The sequence below is a fragment of the Gnatocerus cornutus genome, chromosome 1 (genome assembly GCF_029298725.1).
Source record: "Gnatocerus cornutus isolate USDA-ARS CGAHR chromosome 1, icGnaCorn1.1, whole genome shotgun sequence".
In the NCBI taxonomy this organism is placed as follows: Eukaryota; Metazoa; Arthropoda; class Insecta; order Coleoptera; family Tenebrionidae; genus Gnatocerus; species Gnatocerus cornutus.
The window spans coordinates 31,492,522-31,509,343 of NC_142233.1; the positions used below are offsets into that span (position 1 = coordinate 31,492,522).

General features: G+C 35.1%; 13 protein-coding genes across 13 annotated transcripts; all 13 read right to left on the reverse strand.

Annotated features, from left to right (window-relative positions):
* Positions 1–1,005: 1,005 nt before the first annotated feature.
* LOC148181646 (uncharacterized) lies at positions 1,006–1,781 on the reverse strand. Its single transcript, XM_088044786.1, has 3 exons — positions 1,669–1,781; positions 1,402–1,620; positions 1,006–1,353 (listed from the first exon to the last, which is right to left on the reverse strand). Exons 1-3 carry the CDS (start codon positions 1,764–1,766, stop codon positions 1,092–1,094), a joined length of 579 nt encoding a protein of 192 aa, XP_087900912.1. The 5' UTR covers positions 1,767–1,781; the 3' UTR covers positions 1,006–1,091.
* A 2,098-nt stretch (positions 1,782–3,879) lies between these two features.
* LOC148181647 (uncharacterized) lies at positions 3,880–4,719 on the reverse strand. The gene is made up of 3 exons (XM_088031016.1): positions 4,574–4,719; positions 4,307–4,531; positions 3,880–4,256 (listed from the first exon to the last, which is right to left on the reverse strand). Exons 1-3 carry the CDS (start codon positions 4,594–4,596, stop codon positions 3,968–3,970), a joined length of 537 nt encoding a protein of 178 aa, XP_087887142.1. The 5' UTR covers positions 4,597–4,719; the 3' UTR covers positions 3,880–3,967.
* Positions 4,720–4,819: 100 nt separating this feature from the next.
* On the reverse strand, positions 4,820–5,626 carry LOC148181648 (uncharacterized). Its single transcript, XM_088031028.1, has 2 exons — positions 5,205–5,626; positions 4,820–5,157 (listed from the first exon to the last, which is right to left on the reverse strand). The coding sequence occupies exons 1-2, from the start codon at positions 5,483–5,485 to the stop codon at positions 4,875–4,877; spliced, it is 564 nt and encodes a 187-aa protein (XP_087887154.1). The 5' UTR covers positions 5,486–5,626; the 3' UTR covers positions 4,820–4,874.
* A 137-nt stretch (positions 5,627–5,763) lies between these two features.
* On the reverse strand, positions 5,764–6,549 carry LOC148181649 (uncharacterized). Its single transcript, XM_088031038.1, has 3 exons — positions 6,444–6,549; positions 6,175–6,399; positions 5,764–6,129 (listed from the first exon to the last, which is right to left on the reverse strand). The coding sequence occupies exons 1-3, from the start codon at positions 6,464–6,466 to the stop codon at positions 5,841–5,843; spliced, it is 537 nt and encodes a 178-aa protein (XP_087887164.1). The 5' UTR covers positions 6,467–6,549; the 3' UTR covers positions 5,764–5,840.
* Positions 6,550–6,694: 145 nt separating this feature from the next.
* On the reverse strand, positions 6,695–7,346 carry LOC148181650 (uncharacterized). The gene is made up of 3 exons (XM_088031082.1): positions 7,319–7,346; positions 7,060–7,278; positions 6,695–7,014 (listed from the first exon to the last, which is right to left on the reverse strand). The coding sequence occupies exons 1-3, from the start codon at positions 7,336–7,338 to the stop codon at positions 6,747–6,749; spliced, it is 507 nt and encodes a 168-aa protein (XP_087887208.1). The 5' UTR covers positions 7,339–7,346; the 3' UTR covers positions 6,695–6,746.
* A 226-nt stretch (positions 7,347–7,572) lies between these two features.
* Positions 7,573–8,340, reverse strand: LOC148181651 (uncharacterized). Its single transcript, XM_088031072.1, has 3 exons — positions 8,237–8,340; positions 7,973–8,191; positions 7,573–7,931 (listed from the first exon to the last, which is right to left on the reverse strand). Exons 1-3 carry the CDS (start codon positions 8,260–8,262, stop codon positions 7,670–7,672), a joined length of 507 nt encoding a protein of 168 aa, XP_087887198.1. The 5' UTR covers positions 8,263–8,340; the 3' UTR covers positions 7,573–7,669.
* A 124-nt stretch (positions 8,341–8,464) lies between these two features.
* Positions 8,465–9,208, reverse strand: LOC148181652 (uncharacterized). The gene is made up of 3 exons (XM_088031110.1): positions 9,116–9,208; positions 8,851–9,069; positions 8,465–8,803 (listed from the first exon to the last, which is right to left on the reverse strand). The coding sequence occupies exons 1-3, from the start codon at positions 9,127–9,129 to the stop codon at positions 8,539–8,541; spliced, it is 498 nt and encodes a 165-aa protein (XP_087887236.1). The 5' UTR covers positions 9,130–9,208; the 3' UTR covers positions 8,465–8,538.
* LOC148181653 (uncharacterized) lies at positions 9,143–11,322 on the reverse strand. Its single transcript, XM_088031060.1, has 3 exons — positions 10,992–11,322; positions 10,663–10,943; positions 9,143–9,233 (listed from the first exon to the last, which is right to left on the reverse strand). The coding sequence occupies exons 1-2, from the start codon at positions 11,234–11,236 to the stop codon at positions 10,676–10,678; spliced, it is 513 nt and encodes a 170-aa protein (XP_087887186.1). The 5' UTR covers positions 11,237–11,322; the 3' UTR covers positions 9,143–9,233; positions 10,663–10,675.
* A 41-nt stretch (positions 11,323–11,363) lies between these two features.
* LOC148181654 (uncharacterized) lies at positions 11,364–12,072 on the reverse strand. Its single transcript, XM_088031049.1, has 2 exons — positions 11,734–12,072; positions 11,364–11,686 (listed from the first exon to the last, which is right to left on the reverse strand). The coding sequence occupies exons 1-2, from the start codon at positions 11,979–11,981 to the stop codon at positions 11,410–11,412; spliced, it is 525 nt and encodes a 174-aa protein (XP_087887175.1). The 5' UTR covers positions 11,982–12,072; the 3' UTR covers positions 11,364–11,409.
* Positions 12,073–12,249: 177 nt separating this feature from the next.
* Positions 12,250–14,033, reverse strand: LOC148181655 (uncharacterized). Its single transcript, XM_088050076.1, has 5 exons — positions 13,713–14,033; positions 13,402–13,668; positions 13,308–13,330; positions 12,977–13,238; positions 12,250–12,930 (listed from the first exon to the last, which is right to left on the reverse strand). The coding sequence occupies exons 1-5, from the start codon at positions 13,952–13,954 to the stop codon at positions 12,663–12,665; spliced, it is 1,062 nt and encodes a 353-aa protein (XP_087906202.1). The 5' UTR covers positions 13,955–14,033; the 3' UTR covers positions 12,250–12,662.
* Positions 14,034–14,051: 18 nt separating this feature from the next.
* On the reverse strand, positions 14,052–14,883 carry LOC148181656 (uncharacterized). The gene is made up of 4 exons (XM_088050089.1): positions 14,879–14,883; positions 14,793–14,806; positions 14,440–14,752; positions 14,052–14,395 (listed from the first exon to the last, which is right to left on the reverse strand). Exons 1-4 carry the CDS (start codon positions 14,881–14,883, stop codon positions 14,125–14,127), a joined length of 603 nt encoding a protein of 200 aa, XP_087906215.1. The 3' UTR covers positions 14,052–14,124.
* On the reverse strand, positions 14,861–15,538 carry LOC148181657 (uncharacterized). Its single transcript, XM_088031095.1, has 2 exons — positions 15,274–15,538; positions 14,861–15,225 (listed from the first exon to the last, which is right to left on the reverse strand). The coding sequence occupies exons 1-2, from the start codon at positions 15,513–15,515 to the stop codon at positions 14,961–14,963; spliced, it is 507 nt and encodes a 168-aa protein (XP_087887221.1). The 5' UTR covers positions 15,516–15,538; the 3' UTR covers positions 14,861–14,960.
* A 356-nt stretch (positions 15,539–15,894) lies between these two features.
* On the reverse strand, positions 15,895–16,773 carry LOC148181658 (uncharacterized). Its single transcript, XM_088050099.1, has 4 exons — positions 16,751–16,773; positions 16,639–16,673; positions 16,309–16,570; positions 15,895–16,263 (listed from the first exon to the last, which is right to left on the reverse strand). The coding sequence occupies exons 1-4, from the start codon at positions 16,771–16,773 to the stop codon at positions 15,996–15,998; spliced, it is 588 nt and encodes a 195-aa protein (XP_087906225.1). The 3' UTR covers positions 15,895–15,995.
* Positions 16,774–16,822: the final 49 nt, after the last annotated feature.

Below are 16,822 nucleotides of genomic sequence, written 5' to 3' on the forward strand. Positions count from 1 at the left end.
AAATTTAGCCAGTTGATAGATTTTAAGCTTCTTTTTCGACTGGTGTCTTATTCAATGCTATAAACGTCGTTTTCATTTTAAAAGCCTTGATTGAAAATCACCCTAAAATGTCTACAATGTCTTGTTTATTTATTAGGCAAACTTAACAAATCTGGGCTCATTTTACGCAGATTTTCACGCTGAATCTAAAAACATGAGAATTTTCAATTTTCGTCAACAAATAACTGAGTTATGGTCGTTTGAATTTTTGGGCTGTCGCCAGACAAGGTTCGAAACAATTCGTGCTTGATACCTCGGAAACTATTTCAGATATTGAGATGCGGTTTACGCCATCGTTTTTATCGCGATTTTTTACATAAGAAAAAGTTTTTTGTTTTTTTTTTCAGTTGAAATTTGCAAATTTCTATCTATTATTCAAACTTGACTTGTACCCATTACATGTATCTAGCTTATTTCATTCATATTCTGTTAATTTCTAAAATTGCTTTTTTGTATTTTGTAAATTGGTAAATTCTTTACAGGAAAAATGACGTATTCGTAAACTATTTGGGTTGGCATTCCCGCGCAGTTGGCAAACTTGATAGTTTTTACCGTATACTTTTTTTATTGGTTAAGTAGAGGTCAATCCCGAGACTGGCAAAGAAAAAATTGGAAGCAAAGCTGTGGATTGTACACAGAGATAAACGATAACTTTTTACATGAACCTTTTGGTAAAACCCAAAGAGGGGAAACTTGACACAACTGTAACCTAATAATCTATTTAATTATGACCTTTCATGTCAATTAACATTTTTATGGTAAAGATGGGAAAATACGTGAAACTTTCATCAACTGCAATGGAATTTAAATTTATTAGAATGATTTACATATGGTGGATGCACCAAATTCACAAACGAAAGATTTCTGTCGATTTTTAAGAAGTGAAGTGTTGGAGGATGCTGAAAATTGGTTGTATAATTTATATTTCGAAATAAATATTTTATAAATATATTATAAATATAAACGTTTTGTTTAATTTTTTATTTATTGAACATAATACTAAATGAAAAAACAATAAAAATCTCGTTAAATAAAAATTAAAACATCACACATTAAGAATCATGGATCAAAAGATCGCTAAACTGAAACTTCTCAAGCACAAATTCTTGTGCTGCGTTTCCACTATTTCCAAGAAGTGCCAGAAAATTTCCCGGAGTATAAATCGCTAGATCAACGTCAATAACTCGTCTGTTTTCGGCATTTGTGATTCTTCCGTTCAACCTGAATGCCCACTGCTGATGTAAACTTGTTCTTTTATCTTTAGTGTTCAAAGGCAGCCTACCCTCTCTGGCGGAGTGGTAATCGAGCGCTTTCCTAAAAGATCGAAACTTCATCTTCAGATTATTAAATCATTCAACTTACCCCGTTCCATTGTTAATTATGTAAAAGAGTCCAACTCTATTTCCTTCCTCAAGACTCCACAACTGTGAAGGAATTGCTTTGTATTCTTGCAGTTTTACCGCAGTGGGATCGATGCCATCAATGGCCATATCTTGGTTTTGTGTTGGTTTAATAACATAGAGTTGATGATCAGCACAGGCTACAACTAGCGAAAGAAGTGTGGGAAAGATGTAGACAAATCTGCAAAAACGAGAAGTAGAGAGAAAACTTGATGAAGATTAGACCGACTTGAATCGTTGCATGACTGCTTTTGAAGGCGGGAACTGCTGTGAGCAACAGCGAAATTTGTTAACGACAAGAAGTTGGAGGGGGGGCGGTTTTATCATTGAGTTTTATAGAAAATAGATCGTCATATAAATAAGAAGATTTACAAGTATTTATTTTATAACAAAATGCACATTGTAACCTTGCGGAGTATAATTTATAATTATAACGTATTACTTCTAGAAAACAACAAACTAATTTGTCGACGTTTCTTGCATTCCTTCAAACCGAAACCTTCACATTTTCCAAGAGTTTCTGCGTTTGAGCTGCATTATCTAAGTTGCACTAATTTAAAAATGGTGGATGCGCTACATATGGTCGATCTTCTTTAATTTTTATGAAGCTTTCATTGCCCAGAACCCCCGTGTATCTCTACAAATTTGTTTTAGTTTTAGGCGACAAAATGGGTACAAAACTAGGCAAAAGATTCGTAAAGGATTGTTGGAAAATACGTCAAAATACATTTTCGTCTAATTTAAGTTCTTTTAGTCATTCGTTTCTTTTGCCAACAGAAACTGGTTGCTTACAATGTGAAGGTTTGTTTTGAGGTGAGATAACGGTACTTTGTTATGATTCAAAAGTGAAGATTTAAAAGTAGAGGGGCTGTCGTTTTAGCAACTACATAATCAAATAATTGGAAACCTGAAATTCAACTCAAGAAAGGTCAGACATTAAATCAGATTTACTGAAAAAGACTTTTTATTTTCTAATTAATTATAAAATTTAAGTAATTCAAAATAAATATTAGATATTATTGGAGTGAGTCTACTTAGAAACGATTGACGCAAATTGGTTGGGTTGCCATTCTTGCACAGCTCTTTTATGTTATATTTTTTTGTTAAGTTAGTGGAGATCACTCTTGAGTAAAGCGGTCAAAATAGTTTTAGAGATTAATTTGTAACTAATTAGGAAAGAAAATACGCAGACCAAAGAACATTTTCAATTTTGAATTTAAAAATATGGCGGATGCGCCAACATAAATTTTAATTGCACGAGTGTTGGTACAACTGTGAACAAATCTTTATGGTGGTAATAAATAGAAGTAAAATCATATTTGGTTTTAATAAAAAAAGTGGTAATATTTTAGCTCTTCCTCAAAATAAAAATTTCTAAAAGTTGCCTTTTTTGCTCTTTGATACTTTTCTTTGGCTAAAATCAAAAATACTTCGAAAGGCGCAACGTCCCCAAATTTCATGTCTATAACTTTGAAATTACAAAAATAACAAGGTTTAGACTCAAAATTTTAAAAATTCTTTTGTCTCCTAAGAACAAAAATTTACAAAATTTGTTTTTTTTTGTTCTATTTTTTTGTACTTTGGCACAATTGAATAATAAGTTAAGAACAGCAACTTCTTTAAATTTTATTGTTCTAGCCTTGAAAGTACAAAAATGACAAGTTTTAATAATAAAAGTGGTAAAATTTTAGCTTTTTCCCAAAACAAAAACTTTTAAAAATTGTCTCTGTACTTTGGCATAGTTTAAAAATACGTCGAAAGTCGCAACGTCCCCAAATTTCATGTCTATACTTTTGAAATTACGAAAATGACAGGCTTTAGAACCAAAATTTAAAAAAACATTAGTTTCCAAAGAACAAAAATTTACAAAATCTGTTTTTTTTTGTTTTTTTTTGTAGTTTCGCACAGTAGAAAAACAAATTAAGAATAGCAACTCTTTTAAATTTCATGGTTCTAGCATTAAAATTACTAAAATTAAGGGTTTTAATAAAATATGTGGTACCTACAATTTTACGTCTTCCTTAAAATTAAAATTTCTAAAAGTTGTCTATTTTGCTCTATAATACTGTGCTTTGGCACAGTTAAAAAATAGGTCAAAGGTCGTAACGTCCCCAAATTTTATGTCTATAGCTTTGAAATTACGAAAATGACAGATTTTAGAAGCAAAATTTTGAAAAATTTTTAGTTTTCCAATAACAAAAATTTACAAAATCGTTTTTTTTTTATTTATTTTTTTGTACTGTGGCACAATTAAAAAAACAAGTTAAGAGCAGTAACTCCTCTAAATTTCATTGTTTATAAATTATCAAAATTACAAGTGTTAATAAGAATTATGGTGAAATTTTCATATTCTTCAATTTTTTTTGAGAATTCTCTAAAATTTTTGGTTTCTTGTATTTTTTTAAGATACTAGAAAAAACACGGCCGTATTGTTAAGGTCAAAAAAATTAATTTTACTTTAAATTTTATTTTATTACAAAATACAGGATATAATCTTGAACTGTAGATATCACTTTTCAAACTAGAAGCTAATTGTCTTTGTTTTGACTTTGGTATTCTTTCCACGCCTCCAAATCAAAATCTTTATACTTTTCCAAGATGAACGACTGTGCTTGATTTCCATTATCCGACACTGCAAGAACTCGAGTTCCCGGAATAAAAAGTGCTGTATAAATATCAAAACACCGCTTATTTTCTCGATTTTGAATTCTTCCGTCTATCCTCAGATTCCACTCTTGCCGCGGAGAATTTCTCTTGGTTTTTCCAACCAAAACCAGTTTATATTTACTCTCTTCAGCTTGGAAGTCTATCGCTTTCCTAAATATCTTTACAATCATCGCTAAACTTCTTAAATTTACACCACTTACCCTGTCTGATTGTTAATAATATAGTAGTACCCAACTTTAGATCCTCTTTCAAATTTCCATAGTTGGGACGGCAAATTTGAAAAGTACTGCACTGACAATGATAAGGAGTCTTTGCCTTCTAAAACCATGTCAGAGTTACCTCCACTTTTGATAATGTATAGGTCATCTTCCACACAAGCTGTTAAAATTATGCAGAAGAAGCTTGCAAAAATGGCGACTGAAAAACTAAAACAGGTTTGTTAAGTTAACGAGAGAGATTTTACACACCAGAGATGTTGTCTGCACGCCATCGTTGTGGCGAATGATAATATGAATAAAACCTTGAAACTTGAAATAAAACCAGAAGTGGAAGACAGCTGACAAGTTTGTTCACTAAACGAGAGGGGTTCTACACACCAAAAATAATGGTTGTGCCCATGCAATTATTGCGGAAAATGATGTAATGGATAAGATAAGGTTCTGAAAAATTTTGCCACAATTTTCTGTTTCGAATTTATTTAGTCCTAGGAAGTATTATTTTATTATAAAATTGGAGAAAAAGAAGTAGTCGCTCTTGTAAAATAGCAATTTAACTTCTTTCGTCTTCACTGTCTTTCCACTCTTCGAAATTAAAATCTTTATAGTTTTCCACGTAAAATTTCTGTGCTAGATTTCCGTAATCCTGCACTACAATAACTCGATTTCCCGGCACAAATATTGCGCTATAAATATCAATACATCGTCGATTTTCTCGATTCTGAATTATTCCGTCTATCCTCACACTCCACTCTTGTCGCGGAGTTTTCCTTTTGGTTTTTCCGACTAAAACCAGTTGATATTTACTGTTTTCCGCTTGGTAATCCAACGCTTTCCTAAAAAACTCCTCTATCATCGTTATATTTCTTCTTTGCCCACTCACCCTGTCTGATTGTTAATAATATTGTAGTACCCAACTCTGCTCCCTCTTTGAAACTTCCACAATTGGGACGAGGAATTCGAAAAGTACTGCACTGTCATTGATAAGGAGTCTTTGCCTTCCAAAACCATGTCCGAGTTACCTACACTTTTGATTATATAGAGATCATCTTCGGGACAATCTGTCAAAACTACACAAAAAAAACTTGCAAAAATGACGACTAAAAAATTAAAACGAGTAATCCAGAGGGATTTTACACACCACAGATGTTGCTTGCATGCCATCGTTGTGGTGAGTGATAAAACGTATAAACCTTGAGGTAAAACCAGAAGTTGACGGGAGCTAACCAAAACAAGTTTGTTAAGCAAGCGAGAGGGAGTCTACAAACCAGAAGCGTTGGTTGGACGGAAAATAAATAATGAAATGTAAAACTAAGAATTTGCGCACTGATAATTCAAAGTTATTTTACATTTCGGAGTGCAGATAAAATGAAACGGGAAATTTTTAGAGATGAAGTTGGAAGAATACGTGGAAAATTATTAGAAATGTCAACTAGAAGATATTTTTGGTTTTTAAACCTGTCTCGCTCTTTTGAATTTATTTATAATTACATAGTACTTATTTTTATAAAACAATAAGCTAATTTCCACCATCAGCACTTTGGGATTCTTTCCACTCCTCCAAATCAAAGTCTTTATACTTTTGCAATTGGAAGATCTGCGCTGGACTTCCGTTACATTGCACCATAATAACTCTAGTTCCCGGAACAAAGATTGCTTTATAAATGTCAATACATCGGCGATTTTCTCGATTCTGAATTCTTCCATCAATCCCCAGATTCCACTGTTGTCGCGGAGTAATTCTTTTGGGTTTTCCGGCCAAAACCAATTGATATCTACTGTTTTCACCCTCCAAATCCAACGCTCTCCTATACATTTGACCATCATCAATTCCTTCAATTTTATTGACTTACCCTGTCTGATTGTTAATAATATAGAAGTACCCAACATTGCTCCCTTTATCAAACCTCCATAGTTGAGATGGGGAGTTTGAGAAGTACTGCACTGTCATTAATGAAGAGTCTTTTCCTTCCAAAACCAAGTCTGAATTACCAGCACTTTTGATTATGTAGAGGTCATCTTCATCGCAATCTGCCAAAACTGCACAAAAAAAGCTTGCGAAACTGATGGCTAAAAGACTAAAATACAAGTTTGTTAAAGAAGGAAGAGAGATTCTACGCACCAGAGATGTTGCTTGCATGCCATCGTTGTGGTGAGTGATAAAACATATAAACTTTGCGGTAAAACCAGAAGTGGAAGGCCGCTAACCAAAACAAGTTTGTTAAGAAAACAGGAGGGATTTTACAACGTTGCCGTAGAGAATATTTTCGGCTAATATGATTTATTTTGATAAATAAACAATCTTTCGGTCGAGCGTTTACCACATTTTATTCTAACCACCAGGTAAAGATTATTCTTAAAAAAACACACAAACGAACTTCCAATCGCTTTGATTTATTTATGATTAACACAAAATAATTCTAATTTAATCTTCACCCTCCTGCCAGTCTTCAAAATCAAAGTCTTTTAACTTCGTCACAATAAACTCTTGCGCTTGAGTCCCATTATCGTCCACAAGAGTCAATTGAGCCCCTGGTGCAAAATTTCCACCCGACACATCCACATTGCGTCGATTTTGACTATTTGAAATCCTTCCATCCAATCTAAGATTCCACTGTTGTCGTTGAGCGTTCTTCTTATCTAGACCAACTAAGTACATAACACCCTGGCGTGATTGAAAATCCAACGCTTTGCTAAGAAACTTCACTGTTAATTATTCACGATCTTTTTCTACTCACTCTGTAGAATTATTGATGATACGAAACAAAATTGATGACTTGTGTCTTTGAAATTTCCAAAGTTGCGAACTGGTGTTTGTAAAGTACTGTAATCTGATGCCAGTAGAGTCACTGCCGTCCAACACCAAACCTGGATAACCTCCACTTCCTATCACGTAGAGATCATCTTCAGAACACGCTGAAGTAAAGTAAAAAAGTGCTGCGAAGATAGCTACAAAACTAGATGAGGAATTGAGAAGAAGTTAGAGATGGTACGCACCGGAGTTGATTGCACGCCATCGCGCTAAGAACTAACTTGTGGTAATGCGCGCTACACCAAAATGCGAGGAGATAAACAAAGAGGTGACATTGAAGATGGAAAAAATTATTATTATGATATTTCAGTGGTTAGAGTAGAGATTAAAGGAAGGAAAGAGTTTTAAGATTTGCCAACTTGAAAAAATTGAAGGGAGTTTACACAACACGGTAAAACCCAAAGAGGTCACCACCTCAAGAAACTGATAACTCGCTGGGGAATTCCGAAAAACAACTTTTATTGATTAAAACACGTTTTCATAAATAACATTTCATTTAATTATAATACCACATTTATGCCCTTCACTAACTTCTCTTAAGATGGGTGAATAAGAAGATCGACGAAATGAAATCTGACAATAGTAAAGTCTTGTGCTGGAACCGCATAATTTTCGTTTGTCACTACCCGATTTCCCGGGGCAAAATTCGACTTATAAACGTGGATGTTCCGTTTGTTTTCAACACTGGTGATTTTTCCATCCACCCTCAGTGCCCATTGTTGCCACAAAACATTCTTCCGGGTCTTCGTCACCAGATTGAGATAATTATCGTCAGCTGGATGGTAATCTAGGACTTTTCTACACAAACTTATTTTATTCTCAACTAATTTTCCTCTTACCCTGTTTGGTTGTTGATGACATAAAATAGTCCTACCCGATCTCCTTCTTCGAATTTCCACAATTGTGAAGGAGCGCCGGTGTACTCTTGCAGTCTGATTTGAGTAGCGTCGCTGCCGTCCAACACTAGATACTGGTTGGGCGTACTTTTGATGAAATAGAGCTCGTCGTTAAAACACGCGAGGGTTATGCAAAAAATTGTTGGCAAGATGTATAGAAACCTGCAACAAAAGATGTGGAAAAGTCTTGGAGGGGATTTTACCAACCGGAGCCGTGAATTGGCTGTTGCCATCGTGGAAATGACTTGGGAACTTGTGTGACTACTTGTTTGAGATTGTGGTAGTTTTGCAGGTAATGACGACACAAGAGAGGGGATTGATTTCTTATAATTGATAATGAATGACTGTTAACAGGTTTGCAAGACAAACAAATAAAAATCACGTGTCGCGGTTTCCGAGAATTAATTCGGACCGATCCCCTATAAAAACACAAAATTCTTTCATTTTATTAGCATTTATTTTAGGAAACAGTCTGATAACCTCAGGCACTATAAACAAGCTTATTTAGTTTAGCGGTCCTTCTTCTCTTCTTCTTCAACCACATTCTTGAACTTCTCCAACATAAACTCTTGCGCTTGATTCCCGTTGTCTGCCCACACAATTATATGAGTGCCTGGGGAATAATTTCCGGCGGGGATATCAATATTTCGCCGATTTTCGTTGTTAACAATTCTTCCATCCAACCTCAAATTCCACTGTTGTCTATTCGAGTTTCTTTGGGGTTTAGCCAAGAGAGTTAACCCCTTGGTAGTCGGTTCAAAGTCCAACACATTCCTACGGGAACTCCCTTTTAAATATGCTTACATTTCATTTTTACTCACCCCGTCTGGTTATTGGTGATGTAAAACAACCCCGCTTTGCTCCCCCTTTCAAATTTCCACAGTTGAGCCGGCGATTTTGTGAAAAACTGGAGGGTGATGCTTGAGGAATTGCTACCGTCCAGCACTAACTCCGAATAAGCGCCGCATCTTATCACGTAGAGGTCTTCGTCGGAGCATGCGGAGGTCAGGTAGAAGAAGCCTGCGAAAAGGACTAAAACGCTAAACTGAGGTTAGAAGAGTATGATGATCAGAGGGATTTACCCACCTAAGTTTGTTCATCGCGGTCTCAGCTGTGATTGCGTCGTCTTAGGAAAGGCCTTGCGGTGTAGAAACAAAATGGTTTATAGTGGGGAGTTCGTAATGATAGCCTGGGAGACCACTGTCTGGAAAGTACGCAGAAGTGACGTCAATCTTGGAAATACACACAGAAGATTATGTTGAGAAAAATGTTAAATGCGCAGTTAGCGAATTTAGAGTGATAATTATTATATTTGAGCTAAATTACTGTTTTAAATATCGAGAAAATAGCTTTGTAATGGAGCTCTGAGCTGTAATATCGGCAGTGGTTTTAATGTGATCAATGCGACTTTCGTTAGTTGTTTCGGGCTAAAAGCATGAATTTACTAAATCTTACTCAAACCTTTCATTTGATTCTGAGAGACTAGCCTCGGAACTAGCTTTATGTAAATTTGACTTTTAAAATTTAAAAACAACGAATTTTTGGAATAAAACAAACATATTTTGAAGTACAAAAATGGTGGATGCGCCAGGTCTACTATGTTCAAATAAAAATTATGATTACTAAAAACGTCAGTGAAACTTCAGATAAAGCTATTGTTTAAAAATTTAGTCTGCCTAAACGTTAATGCAAGATATTTTCGAAATATTTATATTTATTTTATTTATATCTTTTAAAATTGTGGATGTCAAATTTTTTTTTACATTTTTTCAGTCAAATAAAGTAACAAAGAATGAGATAAAACGAAATTTTTGAAAATAAAAATTGAGTTGTGTGTTTTTTACCAGCTAGTGGTTTCAGTGTGATCAGTGATCACCACTGGCTTTTCTGCATTGAAAGCTTTTTTTTTATTTCACTTTCTATCAAAAATTTTGCATTGGATAAACGAATATTTCATTTATTGTCTCTTTAGCAGTAACCACACTTTTCTTAAAAATTGTAACATAAGCAATTTGAACATGAAAAAAAAAGAACATTGCGTGACTAATTCGGAAATAATTATTTTGTTTCGTAACAAATTTCCCAGAATTTAGGTTCACCACAACACTAACATGTCCTCTAAATTTAAATGATTGCGAGGTGGAAACTTGATAAGCGTTGAACTCTGATTACGCTTGTCAAATAAATAAAACGAGGTAATAAATCTTGAAAATTGTGGATTGCTTTTGGTTTTATTCGTTGTAAATTGAATGGACTTTTTTAGTGCTGCACAGATCGAATTGAGTTACTTTTTTGCGTACAAATTGACTGTGGAATTCATTTTACCCATTAAATGTGGGAGTGACACTGCAATCTAGCCAATGACGGGAAAGTTACCATCGGTGCGTTTTTTGTTATAAAAACTGCATTGATAAAGATAATGCCAGCCAATGCATGAAATCTTTTTTGTGTTCTAATCCGATTTCAATCACATTCGCCATTTTGCTGTTAAGAAAGGGGGCGGATCTTTATTTGGAAACCTTTAAAAAGTTCGTTTTTTGCTCTAGAAATTTGCAATTGGACACAAATGATAAGTGGATCTAAATATAAATAAAACAAAATTGATACATTATATATAATTTAATTCAACTTACAATGTTAACAATGTTAGCTAATCCTCTTCTTCAGTTCTTCAAAATCAACATCATTTAAATTCTCCACCAAAAACTCTTGTGCCGGTTCCCCATTTTCATACCAGAGATGAACTAAAGTCCCAGGGTTATACTTGCTTTCTAAAATATCAAAAGCACGCCTGTTTTCCCTGTTAACAATTCTTCCATCTAATTTCACACTAAACTCTTGTCTCTTCTTATTGCTCTTCTTTCTTTGTACCAAAAATATTAGATTTTCTGCTGGATGAAAATCCAGCGCTTTCCTAAGAGAGTTCCGTACTAAATATCATCTTTCCGTTTTTTTAACTCACCCTGTGTAACTATTGACGATGTAGTAAAGTCCAACTGTTTTTGCCGGTTGAAATTTCCAGAGTTGTGCACTAGAATTTGAGAAGAATTGAAGAGCGGTACGTGAAGGGTCACTTCCATCCACCACCAAACCCTGAAAAGCTGCACTTTTTATCACATGAAGATCATTTTCATTATAGCCCTGTGCCGAAATGACACTAAAAAAGGAGAATATAGAAGATAAGAGCAACTTGTCTGAGCCCATCATTGAAGCAACTAATCTTGTTTTGCAACTTGTAAGAAAACGCGCCGAGTTTTAAGTGGGGAAACATGTCAGAATAGTAATTATTAAGTATTGTTTTCAATAATGGCGGTCGAATTAAAGAATGCGGAAATTATTATAATAATTGTTTATTTATATAACATATGAACACTATTATTTTAATACACGCCGTTGACGCGCTGTTGTAACTCCTCTAAATTGATATCTTGCAGTCGGTCCCACACAAATTCTTGTGCTTGAATGTTGTTGGGATCCGACAAAACGACGGGATTCCCTGGTCCGAACCTTCCCGCTCTAAGTTCAACATGGCGCCTATTCTGGCTGTTGATAATTCTTCCACTTATTGTCAAACCCCATTGTTGTCGCCGTATTTTCTTCTTCTTTTTAGTGACCAAGTTTAACTCAACTCCATTTGGTTGAAAGTCCAACACTTTCCTAGATAAATTCACTGTTAAATGTGTTCAATCTCCTTTTTTCCTCACCCTGTCTTATTATTAACAATGTAAAACAGTCCCGCTTGGTCTCCTTCTTGAAAACTCCACAATTGTCCAGTAGAATTCGAGAAAAATCGTAGTGTAAGCATTGAAGGTTCATAGAATGCATCAAATACCGAGCCTGGATAAGCATGACTTCGTATGAGGTAGAGGTCATCTTCTTTACAAGATAGATTAACACAAAAACAGCTGGCGAAGATTAAAAAACTAAAAATAAGCAGTGGTCGAGACGCCATCGCTGTGTCTTGCGAATGACCACAGATACTGCGATCACACTTGGAGACCTCGCGGTAAAACCCAATCAACTGGTGTAACCGGTATGAGGGAAATACGTAAATATGACGTCGTGTTTATTGCACCAAGAAGATTTCTTGTAACGGTAATCATAATCAATTCCAAGAGTTGTTTGGTTTGCTCACTCAATTTTGATTTCGCGCTCTTAGTTGAAGTTGGTAACGTAAAAAGTACTGATATTACCAGAAAATGACAGATGACAAATGACATTCGTGACATTTAATTTAATGCGACATGTCAGTTGAAAAACTATTTAATATACTATAAATATTATTATAGTTTGTACGGTGAGAGATTGAATGACAGAAAAGTCACTAAATCTACGCGATAAAAAGTGTACCATACGCGCGAAATTTAAAATAACAAAATAACCCTAGTTACTGACAACCCTGTCAACCCATTTCGCGTAGGAATTTAGTGTTTTTAGTGTATTTTGTAGCATAATTTGCTACCAACCTATATGTCAAATGTCGAAATCTTCCAATCTCTCACCGGATAAACTATACAAGCTTTTGGTCAAATTTACCAAAAGACTTTGTCTCTTTTTTATTTATTTCTAAATCACTGAGTTTTATAAGAATCCAACAAATATCTCTTCATTGAGTATTTCGTTCAAATTAAGTTCAATCAATCCAAGCTTTCAAATCCTCGAAATCAACATCTTCCAAAGCATCCACCACAAACTCTTGCGCTTGATCTCCATTATTGTGCCATAAGCTAATACTAGTTCCTGGTGCATTTCTATTTTGAGTAATATCAACATTTCGGTTAATTTGTCTATTTTGGATTCTTCCATCCATCGTCACACTCCAATGCTGACGCTTCGTATTCCTCTTTTTCATTTGTACCAAAACGATTGAATTTTGTCCAGGATGAATATCCAAAGCTTTCCTAAGAAAATTCGCTGTTAACTGTTTTCTTCTTCTTTCAAACTTACCCTGTATGAAAATTGACAATGTAGAAATACCCGACTGGCTTGGCACTTTGGAATTTCCATAGCTGTGCACTGGAGTTCGTAAAGTATTGAAGTCTAACCTGCGCAACGTCGCTGCCATCCAACACTAAAGCTTGAAGTTGTGCACTTTTTATAACGTAGGGAACATCATCGTAACACGCCGAAATGATGCAGAGAAAACTTGCGAAGACGGAAAAGAAGAGATGTTTGTCGGAAGCCATCGTTGGCGCCAATGATGTTGTCTCTCACATACGTAGTTATAAAACCAGCAAATTTAAAGAGGGGATAATGATAATATATTTTATAATTCGACGTTTCGGTTTAAAGTTGGGACCCCTGAAACTACCATTTGTGTCAGTGGGCTTCATTTGTATTGTTTTTAAAACTTTATTAAACAAATCAGTTACATAGTTCGCGCTTTCATCTTCTCGAAGTCAACATCCACCAAAGCTTCCACCACAAATTCTTGCTCTCTTCCCGCATTATTTTCCAACACAACTACCTCATTTCCTGGTAGATATACTATTCGAGAGATAGCAACACTGCGGTTAATTTCCCTGTTAAGGATTCTTCCGTCGACCATCCTCAAATTCCACTGCTGACGCTTCGTACTCTTTTTATTCTTTTGTACCAAAGCGATGGAAGTTTGTGAAGGGTGGATGTCTAACGCTTTTCTACGAAAATCAACTTTTCAATGTTTTTCGCTTTTTTTACTCACCCTGTTTTGGCATTGATAATGTAAAAATACCCAATTGATTTAGCTCTTTGGAATTTCCATAACTGGGCACTGGAATTGGTAAAATATTGAAGTTTACTCATTGTAGTATCACTTCCATCCAACACTAAGGCGTGATAAACTCCACTTTTTATCACATAGAGATCATCGTCGTGACATGCCGAAATTATGTAAAAACAGCTTGTTAAAATAGCAGAAAAGAGGAGATGTTTGTCGGAGACCATCGTTAGCGCCAATGATGTTGTCTCTCACATACGAAGTTATAAACCAGCAAATTTAAAGAGGGGATATTAATAATAATATGTAATAATACAATTTCAATTCAAATGTCGCGCTTGCGCTTCATTTTTATTCTTCTCTAAATTTAAAATTAAACAAATCACTTAAATTAGAGTTAGATAGTTCGCGCTTTCATCTTCTCGAAGTCAACATCCACCAAAGCTTCCACTACAAAATTTTGTGCGTTTGCCGCATTATTTTCCCACAAGACAACATTAGTTCCTGGTGCAAATATTTCTCCATAGATATTAACACTGCGGTTAATTTCCCTGTTAATAATCCTTCCGTCCGCTCTCCTCAAACTCCACTGTTGACGCTTGGTAGTCTTTTTATTCTTTTGTACCAAAGCCATCAAATTCTGAGAAGGATGGATGTCCAACGCTTTTCTGCAAAAATCGATTTTTAAATGTTTTTTGTTTCTTTTACTCACCCTGATTTGGCATTGATGATGTGAAAATACCCAACTGATTTGGCTCTTTGGAATTTCCATAGCTGGGCACTGGAGTTGGTAAAATATTGAAGTCTACTTATGGTGGTATCACTTCCATCCAATACCAAAGCATGGTATGCTCCACATTTTATCACGTAGAGATCATTGTCGTGACATGCCGAAATTATGCAGAGAAAGCTTGTAAAAATGGCGGAAAAGAGGAGATGTTTGTCGGAGGCCATCGTTCGACGCAGTGAGTTTTCATAGACTTTGGTGTATAAAAGCAGCGAAGTTAAAGTGGGGATTCTTAATCCTAAACGAACGTAATTTTAATTCGGATTTCGCGCTTTAACCTTGATGTCGGTAACTGAAAGGACTATTTTATCACTTGCGCTTGACCAAAAATTAATATCGCAAGGGCAAAATTTAAAATCTTTGCTTCATTTTTATTAACTTGGGTTCATAATAATTACAGTGTATTAAACAAGTATAACTTGAATTAACATTTCCAGTTGAGTACATCAAAAACGCGAATTTAGCCCCTCGAAGTCAACATCTTCCAATCGTTCCACCACGAATTCTTGCGCTTGGTCTCTATTATTGAGCCGCAAGAAAACGATACTTCCTGACATAAATCGATTATTATTAACATGAAAATTGCGGTTAATTTCCCTGTTGGTAATTCTTCCATCCGCCTTCAAATTCCACTGCTGACGCTTGGTACTTCTTTTCTTTCTTTGTACCAAAGCGATGTCATTTTGTGCCGGATGAACATCCAACGCTTTCCTAATAAAATCGACGGATCAAATAATGTTTTTCGCTTTTTCTACTCACCCTGTTTTGGAATTAACGATGTAAAAGTACCCAACCGACTTGGCTCGTTGGAATTTCCATAGCTGCGCACTGGAATTCGTAAAATATTGAAGTTTACTCTGCGATGTATCAGTTCCATCCAGCACCAAGGGTTGAAAAGCTCCACTTTTTATAACGTGGAGATCGTCGTCGTAGCATGCCGAAATAGTACAGAGGAAACTTGCGAGGATGGCGAAAAATAAGAGAAGTTGGTCGGACAACATCGTTGTTTTGAGCGGACTTTGAAATAAATTCAAGCGAACTTGAAGTGGGGAGATTGATTAATATTAATTGAGTGATTTGATAGAATTCGAAAAAATTGTTTTTAAATCTAATTCGGTCGATATCTCACTTATTTGCGGAGCAAATTTAAATTATTGGGGCTCATTTTTCGCAGAATTTCACGTAGAATATAATCATATGCCACAAATAACTGAGTTTGAAACGATTAAGTTTTCGTATAGTGAATTTTTGTTCCAAAATGTATAAAACTTAATATCAGCAAGTAAAACAGATAAAAAAATGCGGTTTTTGCCATCGTTATTTTCGTGCTTTGTTGTCTAAGAATCGGGAATTCAAAAATTTAAAATATTTTCCCACGTATTGAAAAATCCAAGGTTTCTTTTTTATTTATTTCTAAAATATACATCACTTAATTTCTACACAATGGAATCTCTTCGTTGAGTATTTCGTTCAAATTAACTTCAATCTATCCGAGATTTCAAATCCTCAAAATCAACATCTTCCAAAGCTTCCACCACAAACTCTTGCGCTTGACTTTCACTATTGTGCCACAATTCAATATTAGCTCTTGGTTCCTGTGTATTTTTGATAATACCAATATTTCGGTCAATTTGCCTATTATGAATTCTTCCATCCATCGTCACACTCCAATGCTGTCGCTTCGTATTCCTCTTTTTTCTTTGTACCAAAGCGATTGAGTTTTGTCCAGGATGAATATCCAAAGCTTTCCTAAGAAAATTCGCTGTTAACTGTTTTCTTCTTCTTTCTATTTACCCTGTATAAAAATTGACAATGTAGAAAAACCCGACTGGCTTGACACTTTGGAATTTCCATAGCTGTGCACTGGAGTTCGTGAAGTATTGAAGTTTAATCTGCGAAGAGTCACTGCCATCCAACACTAAAGCTTGAAGTTGTCCACTTTTTATAACGTAAGGGTCATCATCATAACACGCCGAAATGAAGCAAAGTAAACTTGCAAAGATGGTTAAAAAGAAGAGATGTTTGTCAGAAGCCTTCGTTGGTGGCAATGATGTTGCTGTTTCACACGTAAATATAAAATCAGAAAATTTAAAGAGGGGATACAGATATAATTGTTATTTTAACATATATGTTGCGCTTTCGGTTTAAAGTTGGAAACACTGAAAGTGCAATTTGTGTCAGTGCGCTTTAATTTATTCTCTTCTTAACTTAAAATTAAACAAGTCGCTTAAATTACGGATAGATAATTCGCGTTTTCATCTTCTCGAAGTCAACATCCACCAACGCTTCCACCACAAATTCTTACGCT